The sequence below is a fragment of the Sphaerodactylus townsendi genome, linkage group LG12 (genome assembly GCF_021028975.2).
Source record: "Sphaerodactylus townsendi isolate TG3544 linkage group LG12, MPM_Stown_v2.3, whole genome shotgun sequence".
Taxonomy (NCBI): domain Eukaryota; kingdom Metazoa; phylum Chordata; class Lepidosauria; order Squamata; family Sphaerodactylidae; genus Sphaerodactylus; species Sphaerodactylus townsendi.
Genome location: NC_059436.1, coordinates 29295325 through 29321180, shown reverse-complemented (window position 1 = coordinate 29321180; position 25856 = coordinate 29295325). Strand labels below are relative to the sequence as shown.

The 25856-nt window shown below is 43.9% G+C and overlaps 1 protein-coding gene across 1 annotated transcript in view; it reads right to left on the bottom strand.

Moving 5' to 3' along the window:
- Positions 1–25856, bottom strand: part of ANTXR1 (ANTXR cell adhesion molecule 1) — a 136689-nt gene that overhangs the window by 45637 nt on the left and 65196 nt on the right. The window contains exon 13 of the mRNA XM_048512724.1: positions 9915–10010. Coding sequence (XP_048368681.1) covers positions 9915–10010 — 96 coding nt within the window. The remainder of the gene's footprint in view (positions 1–9914; positions 10011–25856) is intronic.

The following is a 25856-nucleotide window of genomic DNA, read 5'->3' as shown; positions in this document are numbered from 1 at the left end:
AGAACTTTGTGGTTGAATGGGAATGAGAACCCAGCCTTCCTGTGTTGTAGGCAGGATTTGAACTAAGTCAGAACTCATTCCCAGACATGTGGCATATTAACCAAGCACTTCTAAGAATGAGCATTCTGTTTTTTCCTCTCCACTAAAAAGTCACAGCACACAAACAGACATCAGTAAGTCCAGACTGTTCTTACCTTTGTCAGAAAGATCGTTAAGTAAGCAACTTACTCTGGCTCCTTCTGCACACGCAAAATAATGCGTTTTCAAACCACTTTCACAACTGTTTGCAAGTGGATTTTGCCATTCCGCACAGCTTCAAAGAGCACTGAAAGCAGTTTGAAAGTGAATTATTTTGCATGTGTGGAATGAGCCTCTGATTCCTCTCAAAAGCTACATCATAAAATATATTGGCTGATCTTACAAGGGGGTTGTAAGAATCACTGAGATAAGATAAAGCACTTTCTTCTAAAGATGCTACATAGATGCTCAGTTCTATCTGTCACATTCCTTCCCACTGTTCCTCCAAGGAAACCAGGGATGGTGTATATAATTCTCCTGTCTTTTGCATACAGTTAGGAAGCTGGGCTTTTGTGGTTTACAGGGCCTGGAGCCAAAAGGCTCTGGAATGGGCCATGGTCCCAAACGTTCCTTCTTACCAGAGTTGTTCTGACATTTCCTCATCAGCACAAAACAGCTGCATTTGATCCCTCATTTTAGATTTAATAGCATCTCTCCCCAAAAGCTTGGTAACAAAATGCCTGCACGCTTTAGGGGTTCCTCCAATATTAGGAGAAAAGGCAGATAATTTGGGTACGAGTTTTAAAAGCTCAACCGGCAGTGTCTTTGTCATAGAAACAGGGCTGATGTGGGGGTGAGACTGTTATTTTACACATAATTTTGCATCTCCAGCTCAACAAGCATCTGGCAAACGTGCAGGTCTTCTCTCCAAGAGCAACAAACAGCAGGAAAGCTGGAACAGAGAGACACCTCAAGCATCTCCCCTGAGCCCAGAACCAAGCTTTTTGAAATCCATGTACTAAATCCTGACTCTATGAGTAAAGTGAAACAAAAGCACCCCATAGCATTTGTTTTGTTTTCCAGGCACTTATACCCACTTGTTTTCCAGGCGCTTATATATGGTTCATTTCCAAGATTTTGTGTACAATGAACTAAAATTAGTAAGTAAAATTCTGCATCTAAGGACCCAAATTAGATTAGACAGTTTACATAAGTCATTTCTGGGGTTTCCCCAGCCTGCCTCTGATTGTGTTTACACAGGGGAAACAAAATTCCAAGTGTAGCAGAGCCTGATTTGGATCATCCATGAAATAGGAGGAGAAGAGCCTTTATCCTGCACCCTTCTTAGCCGCAGAGGGTACAGGTGCAGAACTGTTTCCCACATATAATGTTTGGCTGTGATATGATCAGTTTCAGGGAATCTCACTACATCTAGCTTGGCACTAATAAGCCCAAATTCTATGCCACAAAAAGGAGTTATGTTTGCAACTAACAAACTGAGTATTTGCATATTCGCCTCTCATATTCCAAACCTGTCGAGCATTTATCTGTATAACGTTGACTAAATTTTTCTGGTTTAGCTTGCATTACAAAGAAATAAGGAGCAGTGTGGCCTTCTGATACCGCATCGCTTAAATGCCGGAAATGTTGGTCAGCTACTTCTTGGGTTTTAGAAGGAATCAGCCACCCACTTTCAGGAACATCTTCACAACCACAAGGAAGGAAAGCTGAAATTCTCAGAAAGCTGAACATCTGCCAAATCCACGTTCTATAGTTTGGTAGACAACAGAATGTACTAGTGACACTTCAAGCCCCCTTCTGCACATGCAGAATAATGCACTTTCAATCCGCTTTTAATGCACTTTGCAGCTGGATTTTACTGTGTGCAACAGCAAAATCCACCTGCAACCAATTGTGAAAGTGGATTGAAAGTGCATTATCCTGCATGTGCAGAAGAGGCCCAAGAGAGAAATGCACCTGCAGGGAGGTGGGTGCTCTTGAACCTGCATACCTGAAGTAGAGAAGCTCTCAGGCCAAAATAATGACAAACTGAAGTTTTTGTGCATGGATCTCATAATCTTGTTTGTCCTTTAAATAGTCAATGTGTAGGGCTCTGATTGATCTTACCAATGCAGGGCCAGTAGGCCCCCATGTTTAAGCTCTCTGAAAAAGAAAGACTGGGAGCACTGTGCATTTAACTCCCAAAGTATTGCCTCAGAACTTTGTTTCTAAACTGTGTCTTCTAGGGAGATGGTTATGTGAGAATAGTTTGAGGGCAAAGGTAGGTTGCTCAGAGGAGATGAAGTTTCCAGGGAGGAGCCAGCAGTTAACAGGAGACATCAACAAGGAAACATTCTCAGGAGCAAGACAGTTGAGGTGTTTCCACCCCTTTCCCTGAGGACGTCTGTCTAAGGGTTTGCTTCAATAGTTTCTTTGTCTGGGTCTCCCTCCACTTCTCAAGGACTTCCAAGACCCCTCCTATGTTGCAGATGTATTCACATCCAAAGTTTTTGGCCATGACAGCTGAAGTCTAACATTTAGATTTAACATTCTGCTCCAAGAAAAAAACAATATGTACATGCAGCCGACTTCATTTAATATGGAAAGTCCATCCCTGCTCAGATGGGAATTGAAATTAAAAGCAGACTCTTTCTTTCTTTCTTTCTTTCTTTCTTTCTTTCTTTCTTTCTTTCTTTCTTTCTTTCTTTCTTTCTTTCTTTCTTTCTTTCTTCTTTCTTTCTTTCTTTCTTAAAATCTGAATGGCAACCAGCACTCCCTACAGAATGTGTGCAACAAAAGCCCCGCCTATTTGATCATCATTAATTAGACAATTAAGCAGGGCCAAATTCAGGAGGTGTTGCCTCAAATTCTGGCCCATTCAGTTTCAGAATGCTGAAATTAAGTCCATTTTTAGAAACAAGCAACCTCTCTCGAAACTAAACCATACCAATACCAATGCAGAGGCTTAAGGCCTCGACAGGAAAATTCTATAAAGAGTGCTTCCATTCTAAACCCATTGAACTCAAGGGACAGACTGGCGAAACTCTGCATAGGACTGCCCTGAAAGTAAAGTAAAGGCCCACCCTGGATATTGTTGGATGTTATTCTAGAAAGTGTCCACTATCATGTTCAGCTGCAGCTCATTATCACAGAATTTGGGCTGGAAAACTTCCCCGTGGATTTTGGTGGGTTTGGCGATTCAGTTTCAACAGACGTCATTCTAATTCCAACAGGAACATTTTACTCAGATGATTTCTCATGATTTTAAAAATTCTTTTCCCCCTTTTATTTTATTTTTTTTAAATTGGAGATCATTCTAATAGGATGAAGGATTGATGCCAGTCTTTATCTCCCCCACTGGAATGGGTGGCGGTCACAGAATTTTGAACCTCATTATGTTTCCTCCGTACTGATGGGAAAATGTGAAAGTTATATCTTAATTGCTCCTTGGGGTTGCAGCTGAGGGCCTGTTTCCTCTCAAGCTTCATCCTCAGTATTAATCAAGCCTGCTTCTCTCGTCTTTAAATACTTTCCTCTATTTCCTCCAAAAATTTAGACTCCTTTGGGCAAACTGAAATCCAGAATGAGAAACAAGGATCTCTAAGAAATGCTTCTTCCCCTATTTTTCCTTCCAGAAAACCTACTGTGAGGTGTTTGACATTTGGAACAGTGCCTTACCTCAACCCAGCTTCTGTCCTCTGTATTCTCCAAATCTTTGGTTCCCAAATTTTCTGGCATGGGGACCCACAAGTTCAAATTTACTTGGTGTGGTGACACAATAATTTATTGTCACATGAATTTTGGACCGTAGATTTTTGGCAGCTACTGCTTTCATGCATTTTAACTGCAAGAGTGCCTATTTTATAACCATTACTCAAGTTACCCAAGTAAAAATTTACTTAATGCACCTATTAGTGTGAAATTTGTTTAAATATTTATGACACAAAGTTAGTTACGCTTTTTCCATGCAAATGAAAGAACATAACTCCCTGATCATAGATTATCCTATGCACATCTACTCAGAAGTAAATCACTGTATTGAACAGGGCTTACTCCCAGGTAAGTGGGCATAACTGCCTTGTAAGTAAGCCTCATTACATTAAATAGTAGTATTTACTTCAGAGAAATTCAGGTCAGTTCCGCACAGCAAATGCATAATGGGTTGTAAGTCGTGCTAAAGGAACCAGTTTTCCTGTTTTCCCATTCACGTGCATTCCATGCAGGCATTCCATTTCACACCTTCACATGGAAACACTTCTCTTAAAATAAATAATCCAGCAAAACATGCATAGCTACACAGGCATGCATAAATGAATCCCGTACAGCCGTGCCGATCATCCCACAATATGACCGGCTGTACCTGCGTAGCTACACAGATGCAACCTGAATTGTTTTTAAAGGAAAAGGTGCCTCCCTGCGATGGCTGGGCAATGGCAGGCAGATTCTCCCTGACTGTGGATGGCATGGTGGAAGGGAGGGAAATAAAGCGCCTCCTGCCTGGCCATTCATGGGAGAGCAGCTGCAATCCAGGATTTTTCAAAAAGCATCACTAGTCTAGCGATTTTCGAAAAACTTGAGTTGGGGGAAATAAAATGGGGCAGGCCTGTGCGAAGTCCCCCCGCAAACAGATTGCATGCCACCCTACACCTGTTTTGACCCATGCAGAATCAGTCACATAGAAGCAGATAGAGAGTGGTTTGCCCAATTCCTCACCAGGGCATACAATGCCAGGATCCTAGTCTTTTCTACCCACTTACTTCTTCCGAAAAGAAGACTGAGAAAGCAAAACACAGAAAAGAGAGTTGCTCCCTATTACATGAAAGCTTCAGCTTCCAAACATGAAGATCCTTTCTCTTACAATACTGTTAAGAATTCACCCCCACCCCCACCAGTGCTCTGGGACTAAAATGACTATCATTCGACTCTGAGGATGATCATTCCAGGCCCAGAGCCCTCAAGCTATTCTCGGGGGCCTCATTCCAGTCTGGGGCCCTCATTCTTGTCCTTGACACTTATGATACTTCCAAGGGCCATCATTCAAGTCCAAGAGCAATGATCCTATTCCTAGGGACTGACATTCTGCTCTGGGGGATGTCATTCCAGACCCAGAACCCTTCTGCTACTGCCAGGGGCTATCATTTCACTCTGGGACCTGTAATTTTCCAGGGGCCATTATTATACTGGGAGGTGGGGGGTGTTGCTCCAGTCCCAAAACAGAGTCTCTCAGGCCAGAGACCTTCATTCAAATCCATTCTGCATTTTTATTGCAACTTTTGCTTGCTATAACAGATTTCCATGATGCAAACCAATGGTCATTTCTGGCTCCCTCTATATCAAGTGCTAGCAACTCCTGCTGTTCTCAATGGGCTACCCTGTCATTCATTCCAGCATACTGCTTGGAGAGATGGGGCCAGAGGATGTATATAAATTGTGATTTAAGAGCAGCTGGGTCCTGAAGCTTCTCCCTTGTGGACTTTGTGTGTGTGTGTGCACGCACGCGCTGTCCAGTCACAGCTAACTCATGGCGATCCCATGGGGTTTTCAAGACAAGAGATATTCAGAGGTGGTTTGCCATCGCCTGCCTCCACTTCACTCCCTGGGTATTCCTTGGAGGTCTCCCATCTGAATACCTGCCTGGGTCAAGGCTGAGTGTGGTTGACTGGCCCAAGGTCCCCAGCGAGTTTCTAAGGTGCATTGGGGGATTCTCACCTGGGCTTCCCAGATCCTAGTCTGACACTTTAACCACTACACCACACTGACTCTCTCCCCTGTGGACTACCAAGTATAATAATCTCTGCACTACTGACCATGACCACCACCACCCAACAAGCATGCAAGCACCCTCACACGCACACAGCCCTGGAGCCACAGCAGAAACTTTCATGGTCATTGCTTTGGCCATTTGTTGCAACTGCCACAGCAGGTGTAAAAATGCACTTTGGCTGAAAAACAGTTAAGTGCTATTAACATTGAAGGAAATGAGGAGGGGTCAGCCAAAGGAAAGAGAAAAATGGAGTGCAGCAAGGCAAGAGCTCCTGATTTTAAAAACCCCCTCAGAACTGCCAAAAAGGTTGCAGCAAAACAGTGTCCCTAAAAAAGTAGGAGAGGAGCTTCAAAGCAACAGCTGTGCTTGCCGGTCCCTAAGCCAGATGTGTGAAGGGATAAGCTTCAAGCAGCTCACTATCTCCCTCTCACTGCCACTCCCACTGCAGATCCTCAGCCTCTCACTGTCTTTTCCTGTTAGTTGCAAATGAAGGGGGGAGGCAGAAAACAGTTTTGCTGCAGCAGAAACTGCTGCTTAGTGTGTTTTGCAAGCACCCCAGAGTTTGCCTCAGCTACCTACTGAGGAGGAAAAGGAGGAGATGACAAAGTGGCTACTTCTGTTTTAGGCAAGAACCCCCCTTTTCTGGTTTGCGGCACAGTTAGATCTTTAGCATTGCTACTAAAAACTGCTGGTCAGCTAGCAAGGAGTGGAAGGGAAGAGCCGCCATTAGCAGCTTGCATCCCATTTCAGCAGACTTTGCAACCCACTTATGGGCCATGAACCCTAGTTTGGGAAATACTTCTCAATTCCTATATGTGGGGTAGACAATTAGGACCAGGACATGTTGGAAAGGAGGGCTTCCAGACTCCATACCCCATGCATTTCCTCAATCTGAAATTTTCCCATGGTAGAACTATTTGGAGAAACACGCAGGTTCCCTGAGTCACACGTTTTCCCAAAAGGCCCACCACAATAGCTATTTCATGCTGGGAAAATGATGTTGGGGAAAAGCTGAAACTCTTTCTCGTGTGCCCAAGTTCTGAGACATTCACCTGCTTAGACCCAGCTGCCTAGAAATGGATAGGAATTCTGCCCAAAAACATAAAACAGCTGACTTTCGAACAGCCACCGACTGAACTCTATGTATTATCAACTGAGTGATGATTTCCATATTTCAGCTTGGGAATTATAACAGTGCTACATCTGGAATCAACACTGGTTGATGTGTGGATGCCGAGACGTGCAAAAGAATTGTGGCACACATCCATCGGTGTGTTTGATGTAAGCAATTACCACCAATCCTAAATGGTTGGCAGTTTATCTCATCTGCAAGCACAACTGGGTGGGAGCAACTTCAGAGGCACCTAAAATGCCCACTCTGGATTCCACTAAATTGGCATTCAACAGCTGGATAAGAGACTGAAAACCCCATGTCTAGATATTTACAACAATTCACCTCCCCACCTACCCCCCAAAAACGGCAACTGCAGGAGACTGAATCCATCTTGGGACCACATCACATGAAGGGACAACCCTTTCTGTGCCTGTATGGTACCTATTCAATTCCACCTTCTCTTATTAGATCTTTAGGAGAGACAGTGAGCCCTTTCGCACATGCAGAATAATGCACTTTTAATCCACTTTAAATGCACTTTGCAGCTGGATTTTACTATGCGAAAAAGCAAAGTCCACTTGCAAACAATTGTGAAAGTGGATTAAATGTGCATTATTCTGCAAATGCGTAAGGAGCCAGTGAGTCCACCCAAAGCGAACAACTTGATTAAAAAGCCTTCACACCAGAAAACCAATTTCTTTGCTTACGGAAGCTGAAGTCCAAATCTTATCTAAATTAGGCAAATTAAGTAAGTGTGTATGGGCTCTTGTATTTTATTACGTTTGTTTATTTACCGTTGTGCATAATTTATTGTACGAGGGGCAACAATATTTGCCGAATGCTGTAACTGCACCTCCAAGCATTGGAAGCCTTCCTCAGCAAGCCCCCAGGCTTCTGAATCCTCAGCAGGCATTTTCAAGTATATATTAAGAGACAGAAACATGTTCATTTAAAAGTGAAACCTGCTATTAGCTGAAAGCTGAACTCACAACCTTTGCCTCCTCAGCTTTTACAATTACCCCCTGATTAACTGTAGGATTCACACAGCTTTGGTTATGTAGAACCATTTACCAAGCACACACTATGCGTATAACCATGTGAGAAGTCACTTGTTTGTGCCCAGGATGAAGTACTTTCCCCTCCCCAGGGTAGCTCATACAGATGTATGATAAAACATGTGGTAGAAAGATATCTGTGTCAATCTACCCAAATAATAAGTAGAATTTTACTATAGATTAGGTTCAGATGTGTGGCAACATCTACATCCATTATCAGCAGAAGGGGTGGGATGGGAGAATGAAGAGGAGAAGTGAGCAGCTTAAATTGTTCAGGATTTACAGCAGTTTCTCTCATTGTATTTTTCTTGGCCTTTCTGTCCACATCTGTTACAGCCTGGTTATTATCTTACAAAATGTTTAAGATTTTCCTCAAAACAGCAATACCTGAAAGTAACTCTTTACTTCTGTAGTTAATTTCATGGGCTTTAAAGGAAGCGTTTAGCAATCAAAAACCTTCATCTGCAATGACGTAAACAAGGGTAAAAGTTTATGCAAGTTCAGAGATCGTGCCTGGAACAGACGTCCCACCACAGTCCTTGGTTTGGCTGGACAGTCTGTTCATAGCCACTATGCTGTGAGAAGGAAGGGGTGGCTTGCACAGCTTCCAGTCCAGACCTCTGCCCAAACTTCATCTGCAGCACTCCAAACTCTTCCCTTCTCTGGCTAGAAATACCACGTCTAGAGGCTTTAGGCAGAAAACTCTGCAAGTAGATGCCTACTAATTTGTTGCATCCAGAATCCCCAGATCTACTCGGCTTTATTTTCTGCAAGTCCTCATAGTACACTTGTGTATTATATCTGTTCCACAATTGCTTCTTATCAAACAGGTTTGCAGGTTTAAGAAATAATAAAAACACACTGCCATACCTGTTTGACCAGCAGTGTGATGAATGAACCCCTTTAAACCACCTTTGATCAGCCCATTCCAGTCAAAACTACAATCCTTAGAAGTTACAGGAAGTTGGTTGAATACTGGGAAAGGACAGACAGGAGGACTGCCACCCTTTCATCTCTCATTTTATGGGCTGTCTGGCCCTTTACTGCAACAGTGAAACAGAACAAGTGGCACATCAAGACCTCACTGAATCATATTTAATAATTTTAATTACCAAACCCATTTCACAATCTAATATGATGCATTATGGCCATTACAGCTCCTTAAATGGTGATTTCACTTTTCGGAATGGATATGGACAAAAAAAAAACAAAGCTGTACAATATATTTCTAGAGAACAGCTTATTCTGATCTGGGTGAAATATTCGTTTTGCTTTGTTTTTTAGAAGTGACTTCACATTGCTCTTTGCTGCACCCAAAATCACCTCCCCCACCAATATGTATTTTTTTAAACTGAAAACAGAACTGATTGAAGCTAATTCAAAGGCACATTTCTGTCTTCACAAAACAATTTGGATAAATTGTCCAAACTTGGCAGACAGGCAGAACAGACAGAGCACTGGCCAACTTTGAAAGAACCAGGTGTGTCTGCTAGGAGGTATGTAGCTCGAGGAGAGGGAAGGAATTATTTCCCGTAAGTGCCTGAGGGAAAGAACTGACTGAACCAAGCTACTGCTGGTGGCAGTTGAGGGATTAAGGTCATATATCAACAAGCGTCTTCACATGGAATCATCTAATGAAAGATGGGAGAAAGTTAAGCAGGGAGCAGATGATTCCACAACCTGCTGCTGCAGCTTAAATGTGAAGATGATTCATGCCTGATACTGGTTGACCACTTTTAAGACTGAGGTTTAAATAGTGTTGAAAGAAGGTCCTGGGATTATATACTGCAAGGAATTAACCAGCTTTGACTTCAGCAATACACAAGAGAGTACTTGTGATGGATAGAAAGGACAACCTATGGCTGGCAACCAAATAGCCAATGGAATGGCTGTGCTTTTTTTCATCTTGAGGCACTGGCCTATCTTCACAGAGGTGACAATGCAAGAACTGTCAAAGACTTACCACAGTGCAGCACAGAGGCCAGAACCACCACAGGAGAGCCAACGCCAGCAGAAACAAAAGGATCAGCAAAGCAATTGCCAGGATAGTCCCATCAGACTGCAAAACACAGAAACAGAATGGAGCATGACCAAGAAGGCAAATTTAACTTGGAATCCCCACACCCCTTCATGGGTAAAATTACCCAAAGATTCTTCCAGCTAGTAAGAAATAAGGTCCCCTTCTTCTGTCCTTGCCACCATAGGAACTGGTAGAATGCAGTGGCTAACAGTGCAACGCTAAGCAGAGCTACATCTTTATAAATCCATTTTCTTCAATGGACTGTGAAGTTTGTGACTGTTTAGGACTGTGCCAGAAGTGTGTGAGCTAGGAAGTCTACAATTCAACTCTCACCTCAGCAATGAATTTATATGGGTCCAGTATGCTCTACCAGGAGTACCCATAGCTCTCCAGGGTCTCAGGCAGAGAAAGAGCTTTCCCAGCATCTGTCCCTGAGGACCTTTCACTGCAGATGCCCAGCCAATGGGTCACAATTCCAATTAGGCAGCCTTGGACAAGCCACCATCTCTCAGTTCAATCTCCATCTACAAGAAGAGTTTAATAAGCTACTTCAGATGGACACAGACAATGGATTTGGGGAGAACCAGAAACAATAGTTTAGAGGTGTTACTACTTCTTGTTTGCACACAAATACATTTCTTCTTGTGCTAATACCTTCTCTCATCAAGCAGCTTTTGAAACTATAAATATACCTGGAAACCTGTATGCACGACAGTGTAAGTGAGATGAATCTACATCCTGCTTTCAAATTATGTTCAAGTCTGTCTCCACCCAGGGGCTGAATGGCCCTTCAATCAATCAATCAATCAATCAATCAATCAATCAATCAATCAATCAATCAATCAATCAATCAATCAATCAATCAATCAATCAATCAATCAATCAATTAATTAGACTTATAGGCCGCCTCTTCCCCGAAGGGCTCGTGGCGGCTCCCAACATGGCTGTTCTCCAACAGCAACTCAAACAGCATAACTTAACACATTTAAAACTCCAGCAGCAGTTACACACAGTTTAAAACAGCTCGACAGTTTAAACAATTTAAACAGTTTAAAACAGGCGCCCGATCCCAAGGCTAAAAGAAAAAGGAAAAAATAAAAGAAAAAAAGAAGAAGAAGAAAGGGAGGGAACAGGCGGGCCCAGATGGAATCAACAGTGGGCCCGACCAAGATGACAGAGGATGGAAGTTGGCAGCCTCAATTTCAATTCCGATTTCAGTTTCAGTGGGGGGCAGTAAAACTGCGGCCAGCCTCTCCAAAGGCCAGGTGGAATAGCTCTGTTTTGCAGGCCCTGCGGAACTCACCAAGGTCCCGCAGGGCCCGGACCAATGGAGGTAGAGCATTCCACCAGGCTAGGGGCCAGAGCCGTAAAGGCCCTGGCCCGGGTCGAGGCCAGCTGCATCGTCGCGGGGCTAGGGGTCACCAGCAGTTCCGCCACCGCTGAACGTAGTGGCCTATGTGGGACATAAGGGGTGATGTGGTCCCATAGGTATGAGGGCCCCATGCCGCGTAAGGTCTTAAAGGTTATTACCAACACCTTGAAGACGGGCCGGCACTCCACTGGGAGCCAGGGCAGACGGCATAGTACAGGGGTGATAGGATCTAAATAATCACCACCTGCAAGAAGCCGTGCCACTGCATTCTGGACCAGCTTCAACTTCCGATCAATCTCAAGGGAAGGCCCGCCAGAAAGCGAAGTTGAAGCATGTAATCCAACCTCAGGTGACCGTCAGATGGACCACAGTGGCCACGTCGGACCGGGAGCGATAGCGAGCCAACTGCCGTGGCTCTGGCTTAAGATGAAAAAAAAACGCGAAACTTGGTTACATGGGCCATACCTGGCTCTCCATTGACAAAAGTAGAGTCCAGGCGGACCCCCCCCAGGCTGGGGTGGCTAGGGATGTCGGGGCCAAAACGCACCCTTCCCAAAAAAAATAGGCGGCTGGTTCCCTCGGTCTCTCCTCCCGGCCCAGCCAGAGGGACTCCTCCGCTCTTCGTTGGATTAAGTTTTAACCTACTCTGCCTCAACCAACCAGCTGCACCAACTCCAAACAATGCTGTAGAGCTGCAGGGGCAGAGGTCAGCCCCTCTCCATATCAACAGAATGAGCTGGGTGTCATCCGCATATTGGTGACAGACCAGCCCAAAGCTCCGCACCAGCTGAGCAAGGGGTCGCATGTAGATATTAAATAAAAGCGGGGAAAGCAAGGCCCCCTGAGGAACCCCACAACTAAGTGGAGCCCTTTGGGAGGCCTCATCCCCACACCATACCTGCTGACCCCGACCCTGGAGAAACGAGGCAATCCATTGCAGGACAATGCCCCACACTCCAGAGGCTGCCAGGCGGTGGATCAAAAGGTTGTGATCGACCACATCAAACGCTGCTGTGAGATCAAGTAACACAAGCAGCGCCGATCTGCCTTGGTCTAGCTGCATGCGGAGCATATCTGTGATGGCAATGAGGACGGTCTCCGTCCCATGCCCAGCACGGAAACTGGACTGGAAGGGATCGAGCACCGATGCATCCTCCAGGAAACCCTGAAGCTGCTCCAATACCACTCTCTCAATTACCTTCCCCAGAAACGACAAGTTCGAAACGGGGCAGTAATTGGCCAGATCACCAGGATCTAAAGATGGTCTTTTTAAGAGTGGGCAGACCACTGCCTCCTTCAACCCACCCGGAAACACTCCTTGCTCAAGGGAGCAGTTTATCAGGAAGATTCCTAAAAGGCTATAGTCCTGCAGGTCTGCTGGTGGCCAGGAGCAATATAAGTTAAACACCAACGGCAATATTGTAGGTAGAAGATGTCATTAGAGAGCCAGCCATCTGTAACAATGCATATTTGCCCTCCCATCATCTCTTCCTGCCCCATGGCCAGCTGGGTCCCATCCAAGCTAAATGACAGACCAATCAGCTCAGTCCATGATAGCAAGCAACATCACAGAAAAGGCTTCTACCCATCATCAGTATTATTTGGCACAGTTTGCTTCTGGGCCATTTTAATCCCCAGGGTTTAGAACACATTTGAAAGCTCCACAGATTTATGCAAATGCTTATTATATTATGTATTCACATCTGCTGGTTTTTGTCACATGTCATAGTCACTGCTGGCGTGCCACATATATGACTGAGGATAAATGACTGAGAATCCAAAAGTATATGCAACTGTGCAAAGCTCAGAACAAAGCAAGACAGGCTTCAGATGCCAGAGCCAGGCAGATCTCAGTGTTAGCCGCTGCCAATTAAACCCCATTTCATTCATCAGCCTGAGAAGACAAGGCTCCCTAGGTGCTTCCTTCATTAGATGCCATCTTTCTCTAGGAATCTTCAGGCTAACCGTTTTGCTAAATCAGTTAAAATGCGCTTAAAATGAAATTTATTTTTGAACAGCTTCCAAATTTAATCTCAAGTGTGGATTATTAGCTTCTAGAGAACAGCTAATATTTCCATTCCTTGTTGGTGTCATTAAGGTTTTGGGATCTAGCAGGCAAAATTAGGAATTCAGATATGAAGCTTTGTGTTCAAAGAACCAGATAGTTAAAAAAGAAGACAAAACAACATCAATCAACCAAGCCTCCAAGGATTCCATAATATATGCAGATTACCTCTCATGTAATTGCTCCACAAATCCTGGCACACATGGGGTTTACGGGTCAGTTTTACACATATATGTATGGATTAATCAACACTTCATGACTGGTGGTAACTATAGGAGTCATGAACAAATGAAACAGCCTTAAACTGAGCCATACCACCAGTCCATTAAGGCAAGAATTGCCTACTCTGACTTTCTGTCCAGCTTCTTGGGATCAAACCAGAAATATCTCAAGAGGTTTGTTTTTATAATAAGGTTGCTCCCACTCAGTAAATAGCAAATACCACTTTTTGAAAAACAGTCTGAAAAAAATCTCCAGTGCCACAGGCAAGGGATGTGGCACCAATGTTGCAGGAGCTTGCAAACATGCATACCTTTCTGGGCCCGCAGCATGCAAACATGCTTTGACCATGCTCTTTCTCAGAAGCTTGCATCAAACAAATTTTGTTTGTTTGTTTGTTTGTTTGTTTGTTTGTTAGTTACTGGGTTTTGTATACCGCCCTACCCCCAAAGGGCTCTGGGTGGTGGACAACATAAATTTACAACATATACAGTTAAAAACCCATTAAAGTAAAACACAGCGGTTGATATAATAAAACAGCGTCAGCAATAAAACCCTCATTAAAGCCCTCCCAAAGAGGGGGGAAAGGAAAAATGGTACCATAAATGGTAAAGGGACCCCGAGCACAGGAGAATAAAGGGGGCACTTGTCAGCGGCTGGACACTCCAAAAGCCTGGTGGAACAACTCCGTCTTACAAAAGAAAGGTGATTTGGGGAAACATAGACGCAAAGCTGGGAAAGCCTTGAAAGAAGGCATTTAGGGGACATTGTTGTATGCATGGCTTTTGTATATGTTTGTCTAAACCTTCTGAGTTCTTTACTCTGGGCTGCATGCCAATGCCACCAGTGTCTTACATGGGCCTTGGGTCCCTTCCACACATGCAGAATAATTCACTTTCAATCCACTTTCAATGCACTTTGGAACTGGATTTTACTGTCTGGAATATCTACGGCCCTTTCCCCACTTACCTTAAGCCCCGCGCTACTCTCTGCAAGTAGCGCAGGGTCCCACTGCACTCCCCACGTCAGGGGCGGCAACAGCGCAGCCGCCCCGACGCTGCCGCTCTTGCGCCCGCTCAGCGCGCGGCATCCCTGGCGCTGGCAAAAACGGCGCCTTTGGATGACCCCAAGCAGAGCGTGGGGTCGTGGGGATGCCCAGACACACGCCAGGGATGCCGCGCGCTCAGAGCAGCGCGCAGCGACAGCGGCAGGAGGAGAAGTGGGGAAAGGTCCGAAAATCCACTTTCAAACAATTGTGAAAGTGGATTGAATGTACATTGTTCTGCATGTGTGGAAGGGGCTTTGGTATGCAGACAGAATATATGCCTTTGTGTTAATATTACTATATTATGCATTATTGGTTTGCTTGGGTGTAACTGCTATGTATGTTTCTTGTCAGTTTACTTTACGGTATAACATATTGTTATAGAGTGTTCAATTCTCTCTCTTTCCCTTTGTGGATCTGGACATCCAGTCTCTCACTTGATCCCACTCATAAACCTAGGGAATCTGGAGCTCCAGGAAACTTGCATGGATTCAGGATTCCTGCCACATTAAACTTTAAAAAATTGAAATCTTGCCCTTTCAACAACAAATCTGGGAGGCAAATGTTTTTAAACTGCCAAGATTCTCTCTCCCTCCCCACTCTATCTCCTTTTCACTAAGCTAAACACATGCAGTTCCCTTTTCTTCTTTATCATTTAATATTTTTGTAGGCTTCAACTAAACAGTTTTCAACAGTAATATTTTTCTGCATCTATAGTGCCCAGAACTGAACACAGGAGAGACTCCAGATGAGAGGCTAGAAACATATCTGTCCTTTGCAACATTCTTCATACCAGAAGCAGAGAAACAGCCTGGCTACCCTCTGGAATACTGTATTCAAGTAATGCTTTATTCGCAAAAACAGAATGTGGTCCTGGAGAGGAGCCAGAAGATCTACAATTGCTTTCAATTAGATGCAGAATGTACTCAAAAGCATCATACATCAGCAGGAAACCTTAACTCTAGCCTTGAAAAGATTCTGCTCATTAATAAATGTCTAAAGTCTTGTAACTATTAAAGAAAAATATAACTGCCTGTGTTTTTTTTACACTCCCGTTATTTTTAGCTGTGCTTTTGGAATGGTTAGAAACGACCCCACGGCAATACTGTACCACATCTGCTTATGCTGCAAGGCATCTCCAGCGCCAGATGTTTTAAAGAATCTCAGTACGACACAATGACTTTGGGATTACTCCAGGCCTTGCAGTCCACACTCATTTGAAGCTGCTTAGCAAAGGCAGTTCTGCTTGAATAAAAAGCTAACAGGCTTAATTTACATATCCAGTTTACATGTGGTTAAACTGAATGTGTGACTATAGACAAAAACTCAAAGTATTTTGCAAAATATTACCTGTAAGATCATGTGAAGGCAACCTGACTTTCTGCTTCTACACTTTGGAAAGCATGTTCTTATTTCAACTAGGAGTCTCAACCGATTACAAGAATGTTTAGATCATTAATCATCCACTTTTTCAATTATCTATTACCGAGTAAATTACATCTGCATATTACCTCCACCTCCATGATAGGTATATATTTGAGATAAAAGTTTAACAACCCTCAGACTCATCCTTAGATGAAAAGTCCCCTTCATTGTTGTTATTTTTAATTAGAGTAACACACCAGAAACAAAATAGTATCAAAAAACCAGTGAACTCGTTACATTAAAATTGGTCTTGTAAATCAATGGCTTTATCCACACTTAACTGGATGTTGTGCTATCACAGAATTATACCAGACTTTTACAAATGGAGCGTCCTGTGTGGACAAACTACTGCTGCAACGCAACATCACAATATCCAATAATGCGTGGTTGCAATCAATTAACGGTTTAAAGTACTATTCTAAGCAGAATTGCACCTTCCTAAGCCCATTGACTTCAGCGGATCTGGGGTCATAACTGGTCTGCAAGCAATCTGATGCAGCCTTCTAACTATGCCCAAACAGTAGGCTAGACTGAAAATACATATAGATTTCACTCATCAACACTTTGTGACGCACACACTATGCCTACAGCAAATTTGTCTCCTGACTCTTGGGCTTTTTACAAAAGATTTACAGTAAAAACCATAATTCACTCTGCAGCATATTTCATAGGAAAAGAGGTTTCTGTCCAAAGTTTTTAAAAAAAAAATTGCAAAAGAATCAAGTCAGCTGTGTCCTGGAAATCTGCTTTTCTCTGCCAAAGAACCCCAAAAGGCCAAAAGCTTTGCTTACAATGTTGCTGCCAGCTGGAGAACAATGAAAACAACCCTTGGCAGACATCAAGGGACATAAATTAACTTTCTAAATGGAAACCTTATAGGATACACATTGGAGGCATTTCCTAGTTGCCTTTTCAGTGACTGTGTCTAAGAAGAATGACGTTTACAATCAAGCATCGAGATGTTGAAAATGTGTGCCAAATTTCACCTCACTGAAATCTGGGCTGCAGTACTGAACTCTGCGGGGTTGGAAGGGCACCAAACGAAATGTAAAGTCCAGTGCTTTCGTATGAAGTCTAGTGGCTTCCAGCTCTATCATGGAAAAAAGCTTGGAAGGCATCGGCTGAAGATGTTTCTGGGCTACATTATGCTGTCACATATGCAGTCTTCTATCACACCATAGATCTTGGAGCATGTGCTGCAGGGCACTAAGCAGCACAGGAGACAATGGCCCTTTCCCCACTTACCCTTTTCCGAGGGTTGCTGCGTGCAATTCCCAGCGTGCGGCATCCCTGGCGCGCGCCCGGGCATCCCCACGACCCCGCGCTCTGTGCGGGGTCATCAAAAGGCGCCCTTTGAAAGAGCGCCAGGAATGCCTCGCGCTGAGGGGCGCGACAGCAGCAGCGTCGGGGTGGCTGCGCTGTCGATGCCCCTCTCAGTGGGGAGTGCTGAGGGACCCCGCGCTACTCTCCTCGAGTAGCGCGGGGCTTAAGGTAAGTGGGGAAAGGGCCAATGTGACTTTCTCCAAGACTGCTCAGTGGAAACCACAGAGAATTATGCTGCTGTCCCTTTCTCCCTGGGAATGCCTAGAAAGGATCATTGAATCTGTTCCAAACTTCCCAATTCACTACAGCGGTAGGGCAGAGTAGAATGGATTTGTTCTGACTGTTCCAAAACGTTCTAGAGTGGAACAGATTCCAATCAACACCACATGCAGCTGTACCTGCTCAAGGAAAATGCTGATCTTAATCTTGCATCACAAAGGGATAGCCATGGTGGTCTGTCCTAGCAAAAGAAAACAACATTCCTGTGGCAACTTAAAGACTAACAGTGTTTCACTATGGGCTTTCATGAGTCGAACACCCCACTTTGTCAGATTTTACAAAGGCACTCCACTTGGTCAGATATCCGATGAAGTGGGGCTGTGACTCATGAAAGTCCATATTGAAATAAATATTGTTAGTCTTTAAGGTGTTGTTGGACTTTCTGCCTTAACCTTGCAGCATTCTGCGTTCTGCAGCATATGAAAATGTGGGCTCAAAAGAGTGCTCCAAAGAAGAAACTGGAGAATAGCTATTTATTTCAAAGAAAGTGCACACGGCATGGCTTCCCTTAAACTAGTTTTCCCTGCAGCACAGAAGATGCTGTCTACCTTCATTTTATCATGTGCGTGCTGGCTTCTTTTTAAAATACAACTGAAACAACTTGGTCTGATAAAAAGGAAATTAAAACTTACAGACTGTCTGTTGATTTCTGACTCAGGCTTACTTTGATCACTCACTTTTTTCTAGTTTCTAGAAATTCAGCCAAACTTGATAGAACAGAATCTCATAAAATACCTGCTGTGCTGAGTCATAATAAAATACATAGGATCAAATACATATATACAGAAAACAGCTTTCATATAGGGCCAAACTACATGTCATAATATATGCATCTGCCATGGGCACTCACAGCCATATTGCATGTTTGGATCAGGACTGCAGCATAGGGGGAAGATGGGCTTCTGCTCCCCCCCCCTCCCCAATCTTTTTTCTGATCTGAACTGCCAACAGGAGGCATTCTTTGCACTGCTGTGGGGCTCCATCTGTACTTCTTTTCTCTGTGCCATGCTCCTGATTTGAATCCCACCCCTTATGCTTTTAAATGGAGTATCCACTAGGAATTCACAGCGGCAAAATAACTGCAAGTCCCTGTGGCAAACTCTGTGTTACTTAAGTCCCTGTGTTACTTTGTAACATGCAGTTTGGCCCATAGACCTCATCTTCTTTTCTGTCTTTTGATGTCATAAGAACTGCCTGAGTGGTAGCACAGCACGTCACAAACTAAAGAAGAAGGTACAAGAGAGTCAATGAAAAACCTAACAAAATGAACCAGGACTTAAACTTTTCTTAAACGTACAAACTGTAGTGGAGGGTATTTGAACTGAACTGAAACCTTTAATGGCATTCAAATAGCAACAATAATACATGCTTTAAAAAAATACAAATTTATACAAGAACATGTAACAAAATAGAGATCTATATTAAAAACTCTACAATGATGATTTGAAAACTGAATAAAGTGTTTTAAAAGTTACATTAAGAGCGCCTTGCAATTACAAATCAGAGGAACCTGGCAGTCAACTCTAAGACGTCTCTTGAGCTATTGTCCCGAAGGAAGAGGGTTTTCTGTTGGTCTGTGAGAATGATGTTGTCTGTCAACAGAGGAGCCAGGAACTTCCTCCTAGCTGCATTATATAGAGGACAGTGGTGCAGGATATGATGAACTGACTCTTCACAATTCATGTTGCAAATGCAAAGCGTTTCATGGTGTGGTATTGGAAGGTATTTGAATATCACTGGTGGGAAATGGGGTGGTCTCAAGGTCTCCAGGATTTCTCAAATGCCTTTAATGTTTTAAATGTGATAATAAGAAAATGGGAACTCTTGGCATGCATTCTGATGAAGCTATTGGATTGATATAGTTGTGGAAGCCAGTCCCATCATAAGCAGAGGTGGAGAGAGAGTAAAGTGCCCTCAAGGCACAGTTCACTTAAGGTGAACCCAAATGGCTTTGAAGGCACGAAACTAACAGAGGTGATTTGCCACTGCTGCCTTCTGCATAGTGACCCTGGACCTTGGTGGTCTCCCATCCAAGTACTACCCTAGTCGACCCTGCTTTGCTACTGAAATCTGATGTTATCAAACTAGTCTGGACCATCCAGTTCAAGGCAAGAAGAGTGATACCCTTCTAAGTCCATGGAAATCAAAGGCCACAACTCTGCTTAGGATGCTTCTTTATGTATTCCTGGTTGAGCATTCCCCACCAGCTGAGTGTTCAGGTTAAGAACATAAGAACTAGCCTGCTGGATCAGACCAGAGTCCATCTAGTCCAGCATTCTGCTACTCACAGTGACCCACTAGGTGCCTTTGGGAGCTCACATGCAGGATGTGAAAGCAATGGCCTTCTGCTGCTGCTGCTCCTGAGCACCTGGTCTGCTAAGGCATTTGCAATCTGAGATAAAGGAGGATCAAGATTGGTAGCCATAGATTGACTTCTCCTCCATAAATCTGTCCAAGCCCCTTTTAAAGCTATCCAGGTTAGTGGCCATCACCACCTCCTGTGGCAGCATATTCCAAACAACAATCACACGCTAAGTGAAGAAGTGTTTCCTTTTATTAGTCCTAATTCTTCCCCAGCATTTTCAATGAATGCCCCTCTGGTTCTAGTATTGTGAGAAAGAGAGAAAAATTTCTCTCTGTCAACATTTTCTACCCCATGCATAATTTTATAGACTTCAATCATATCCCCCCCTCAGACGTCTCCTCTCCAAACTAAAGAGTCCCAAACGCTGCAGCCTCTCCTCATAAGGAAGGTGCTCCAATCCTTCAATCATCCTCGTTGCCCTTCTCTGCACTTTTTCTATCTCTTCGATATCCTTTTTGAGATGTGGCGACCAGAACTGAACACAGTACTCCAAGTGCGGTTGCACCACTGCTTTATATAAGGGCATGACAATCCTTGCAGTTCCAGCCTCCCTAGTTCAGACCATGGCCATGCTGGCAGGGGCTGATGGGAATTTTAGTCCATGAACATCTGGAGAGCTGCAGATTGCAGACCTCTGCCCTAGTTCATACTGACAACTCTCTCCCCACCCTTAAAGGCATGATGCCCACTAGGCAAGATTCTATCAGATTTTGCTCCAGATATTGTCCAAAGGGCAACAAACGCAATTGCTCATCTTCATGCCACTTTATAGCTAAATAATTATGAAGCATCACCATTCCCTTATCATATGAGCAGAAAAAGAGAGCCGCTGGATCGGACCAATAGCCCATCTAATCCAGAACCTCATTCTACACAGTAACCAACCTGGAGGGACAACAAGCAGGGTATACAGGTTAAGGTTTTTCTCTGATGTTGTCCCCTAGCATTGTCATAGAGGCCTACTGCCCCTATGAATATGAAGGCTTCCTGCAGTATCCATGTTGTAGGCCACTGATGGGCTTTTCTTTCACGGATCTGTCTAATCTCCTCTTAAAGCTGTCTATGTTTGTAGCATCACTATGTCCATTGGCAGACAATTGCACAATTTAATTACTTGTTCGGTCTTGTTCCTATTTCCTCCCAACTTAACCGGGTGCCCCTTAATATTATGGGAGAGCAAAACAAACCTGTCTTTATCCACTTTGGACTCTGGCTTCTTCCAGTCATGTCTCTTTATGCAAAGGCCAAAGGAACGGTCAATTCACAGTAATAAGGCGCCAAGCTTGCAATTGTATTGTCAATACTCTTTTAATACTGGCTGCCTTATGCCTCCAGGTTGGAGGGAAAGGCGGGCTAAACTATTCAATAGTTAAATATGTAGAAGCCAAAAGCCAAGAGATTTTCAGGATTCTGCCAGCTGCCCTTGGCTCCTTGGTTCTTTGGCTCAGCACACTGAAGGAGAATGGAAAAAACACACATAACTCCCTTAAGAATCTGTTTGCCTGCCTGGTCACACTCTGCCTCCCTCCTCTTTTTGCATTGCTCAGAGCAGAGTTCTCAGTTTTGCTGCTGATTTCAAAAGCCCCATCACAAACAGGGTCCTCAAAATGCTCACCTGCCAACAGATACACATAGCCAGGGTCATGCTATAACCAAGCAGGTGGGGGCGGGGGCTGTACAAGAAGAGAATTCCTGGACCACCTCCAGCCCACATGCCTTTGAGTAGCAGTTTTCCACCCTAGGCAGATGGATTTTCTGCTCTTAAATTTAATACTTTTGTGGGCGTGCCATAGAGCAGGATCCAGCCAGGTTTCCTGTGACACATTTTCAGTCCTCAAATTTCCAAGTAGCCAATATGGTTTTAAACTGAATCCAGCGCAGAGGCAGGGAAGGGAAAGGCGGGGTTCCTGGTACTTGTTAAAATTAAGGGTATTGTAGATACTGAAGAAGAGAGATACCTTTTCAGAAATACAGATTTTTGTGCAGAGGGTTTCCTGATTCCAGAGTGGCTCACGCAGCAGGTGGCAGAATGGTGAAGACCAGCCTCAACCTGGCAAGCCCTGAATTAGTTAAAGAAGTTGGTGCTTTCACCTCCCGTATCTTGGTTGGCTGCATGTCTAGAAGGAAATCCATCCCAATTCTTGCTTCCGGGTTCCTCTCACTGGAGGAGAAAGCGGCTAAGTGGAGAAAGACTTTAAAAAATCTGCCAAGCCACCGGGCTTAAATTTCAGAACCAAAGCGGCAGGGAAGGGAAGGTAGGGAAGAGCCATGATTTGTGTGGAAAAGATTCTCCAGAATTTAGAAACCTAGACCTGGAATAGAAATGTATGAAGGCCCAGAGGTACAGTTTGGCACTAACACAGGGATGAGGAACTTCTGCCGCCCTTCTGAGTATCCTGCCCCCACCCCCCCACATCCTGACAAGTAAATCTACCTGTTTTCCTTAGAATGCTGTATTTTCCTACATCATGCTGTTCTCCCTACCCGTTCTGGCAATATTGCCGACAGAGAGGAAATACAAATAAATTCTTAAACCACCAGCCTTTATTGGCCTATTTAAATGAAGAATCTAAAATAGCTGGGTGGCTTTTAAAAAAAAACACAGACTTCAATTAATGCACCAAAATTCAGCCAAAGGGCAAAAAAAGGTCTTATTTATGTATCATAATTTTTCCTAAAACAATCCAAGCATTAGGACAACTAACAAGCCTTTGGTTACAAAACAAAGCTCACCCCCTACCCATTTTTATGTAAAGACACAGATTTTATGTTGTTCTTTTCTTGTTTTGCCAGACAGGACCTTTGTTTATCTTTTATCCTGAGAGGTACAAGCTACAGGAAGACTGTTTGTGAAGCAACAGGGGGCCAAAAATGCATACATTTGTTTGACCAGTTCTGGCCTTAGCTTAGAACTTGAGTTGTGTACGCAAATATTTCCCCAGTTTGGCTCTCTGTTGAGCAGTTTCTTCTAGACAGTTGCTGCAAACAACATTCACATTGAAGGCTTTTCTCAGTGTGTGTGCAAGTGCAGCAACAGCCAACATCTTTATCAGGCATGGTGATAGACATCAAGGATTGGAACCAATAAGAATCAGATGTCAGCAGGGGGCTCACTGCTCAAAGCTTGTCCCCTAGCCCTCAGAGACAGCCTGCAACAGTGATGGGAAGCAGAAAGAGCAACAGCCACCATGGCCAGCACTCTCAATTGCCTTCCAGCTGGGGAGGCACTGGGGGAGTTCTGTTCTCTAACCCCTAGAGCCAGGAGTGCTCTCCAGCCAAGTTGATTAAAAACCAGAGTCCTTCCTGGCCTTGACTACATTGTTTCCCTGGCCCAATCATCTTGGCTGATGAGGTTCTGCCTTCCATGCTAAAGAAGCTGGCAAACATTTCAGAAAGGAAAGGAAGGCTCAGAGCACTCTAAACCATTCTTTTCTTTTGAGCAGAGAAGAAGAATTGGTTTTTACACCCCTCTTTTCTTTACCTTTAAGTAGTCTCAAAGTGGCCTCCCAGTCCCATCCCCACAGTACAGCTGTTATGAGGTAGGTGAGGCTGAGAGAGTTTGAAGAGAACTGTGACTGGTCCAAGGTTACCTAGCAGGCTTCATGTGGAGGAGTGGGGAATTAAACCCAGTTCTCCAGATTAGAGTCCATCAATCTTAACCATTACACCACTCTAGCTCTATAGGCTTCACGTGATACCAGAGTATCCTACACCACTTTCAAGTAATGTTGGCTGGAAGGTATTGCACTGGTGGTTGGGTATGGCTGTGGAGTCACAAGGCAGTTGCCACGCCTTTATAAGAAAGAAGGGCACATTTCAAAGGAGGGCACATTGGGGGAGACAGAATAACATGTGTGCTGAAAATGCAGGAAGGCTGAAATGCAACTAGAAACTCATATTCAAACACAGCCAACAATTAATTCAGAAACATGATACAAGTGTATTCTAACTAGTCTACAACTACGGTTTACAGGTCCCGAGGAACTGTCCAAAGTCACGCAGGGCCCTGATAGCTGAAGGGAGAGTGTTTCACCAGGCAGGGGCCGGAGCTGTAAAGGCCCTGGCCCAGGTAGAGGCTGGCAGCAACATACAGTTACTAAGTGTGGGAAAGGTGCTAAAAAGGTCACGTTCATCCTTAGGGCAACTCAGCTGGTTGGCTCCTTTGCTCCAAAAGCAATGTCTTGTAGTCTAGAGGCCTATCTCCAGTGCATATTTAAATGTACTGGCAAGCCCTGACTTATCATTTGGAAATTGCTGGAGTAAAACTTGCTGTCACCTATGAAGGCTTTCAGAAAAGAAAAACCAGGTTCATCCTTCATTAACACAGTGGTTAAGAGCAGGTGCACTCTAATCTAGAGAACTGGATTTGATTCCCCTCTGCCAATTGAGCTGTGGAGGCTTATCTGGTGAACTAGATTAGCTTGTGCACTCCAACATATGCCAGTTGGGTGACCTTGGGCTAGTCACAGTTCTTTGGAGCTCTCTCAGCCCCACCCACTTCACAGGGTGTTTGTGGGGGGGGGGGAGGAAAGGAGATTTTAAGCCCCTTTGAGTCTCTGTACAAGAAAGAAAGGGGAGATATAAATCCAAACTCCTCCTCCTCCTTCTGTACAATTCTTCAAATAAAAGTAGTTGACAAAAAGGGCCAACTCCTAAAGACCCAATTGCAAACATGAGGAGTCTGGAAATAAGCTATAATTTCTATGAGCTGGATGAGCTGCAGCTCAAGCCATTACATACATATCTTTACTATTCAAACAGTGTGATCCATCATGATATTTTTAAGGGGAAAAAAGAAGAAATTTGGTTTGTCAAGTAAAAGACTAATCATACATCAGAGAGAAATTCAAAGTATTATCAGATCCAGCTGAAGAACAAACACAAGGGACAAGCTGACATTGGCAATCTGCAAATGTATCTCCCACAGCAATCATGGGAAGAGAGGGTTGGATCAGGGCATAGTATGGGAGTAGGTTAACTCCCTCTCGACTATACAGTTTCTTTAAGGGAAATCAGTCCTCCTGACCTGTTACAATTCTTGGAAGTAGTTCAGAACTCTTCATCAGGCTGGATGTTAAAAGGAGGGAAGGCAAAAAACAAAACCCAGATCATGATCATGGTATAATAAAGGTGATTGCTGAAATTAATAGTAACTTGAGAAACTGATGGAGGGAAATGAGGAACTGGTGGGAGGGGGAAAGGTTCAAAAATACCATCAGCACACAATACAACTCAAATCCAGATTCCCACTTGGAGCTGGGATGTAACCAGCATTCTGTTGCATTCAGCTACGACGGACATGCCAACTAATCAGGACTCAAAACTCTAGGTAATTTACGATTTTGACGTATTTTGAGTTCTTGAAACCTGGGGGGTGCTGCTTTCATTAGCCAGCCAATTATCCTCTGAAAATGAAAGGAGGTGCTGATTTCCATTTTTAAAGAATGTCATAGCTCAATAAAAGGAATATGATAATCCCTCATTGACATCAGCGAGTTTCTCTTGATGCTTAAGAGTTGATGCTCTGGCTGACAAGTTAAGCCAAAAAGTCTTAGCAGAGACACAGTAAAAACAACAACCCCACAGCCAATTAATAACTCTCTTGAAGAAAACGAGAGCCAAGTCACAAAAATGTGGCAGCTGAAGCGCAACCAGATTCCAGTCACAAATTCTATGACACAAGAGGGTAAATTCAAGCTGGATTGTCAGGAGATAGGTCACTGCAAATGTAATTTTTGAGCATATGCTTTGGCAAGCCAAAATCTAATCCAGACTAAATTCACCAGGTAGCC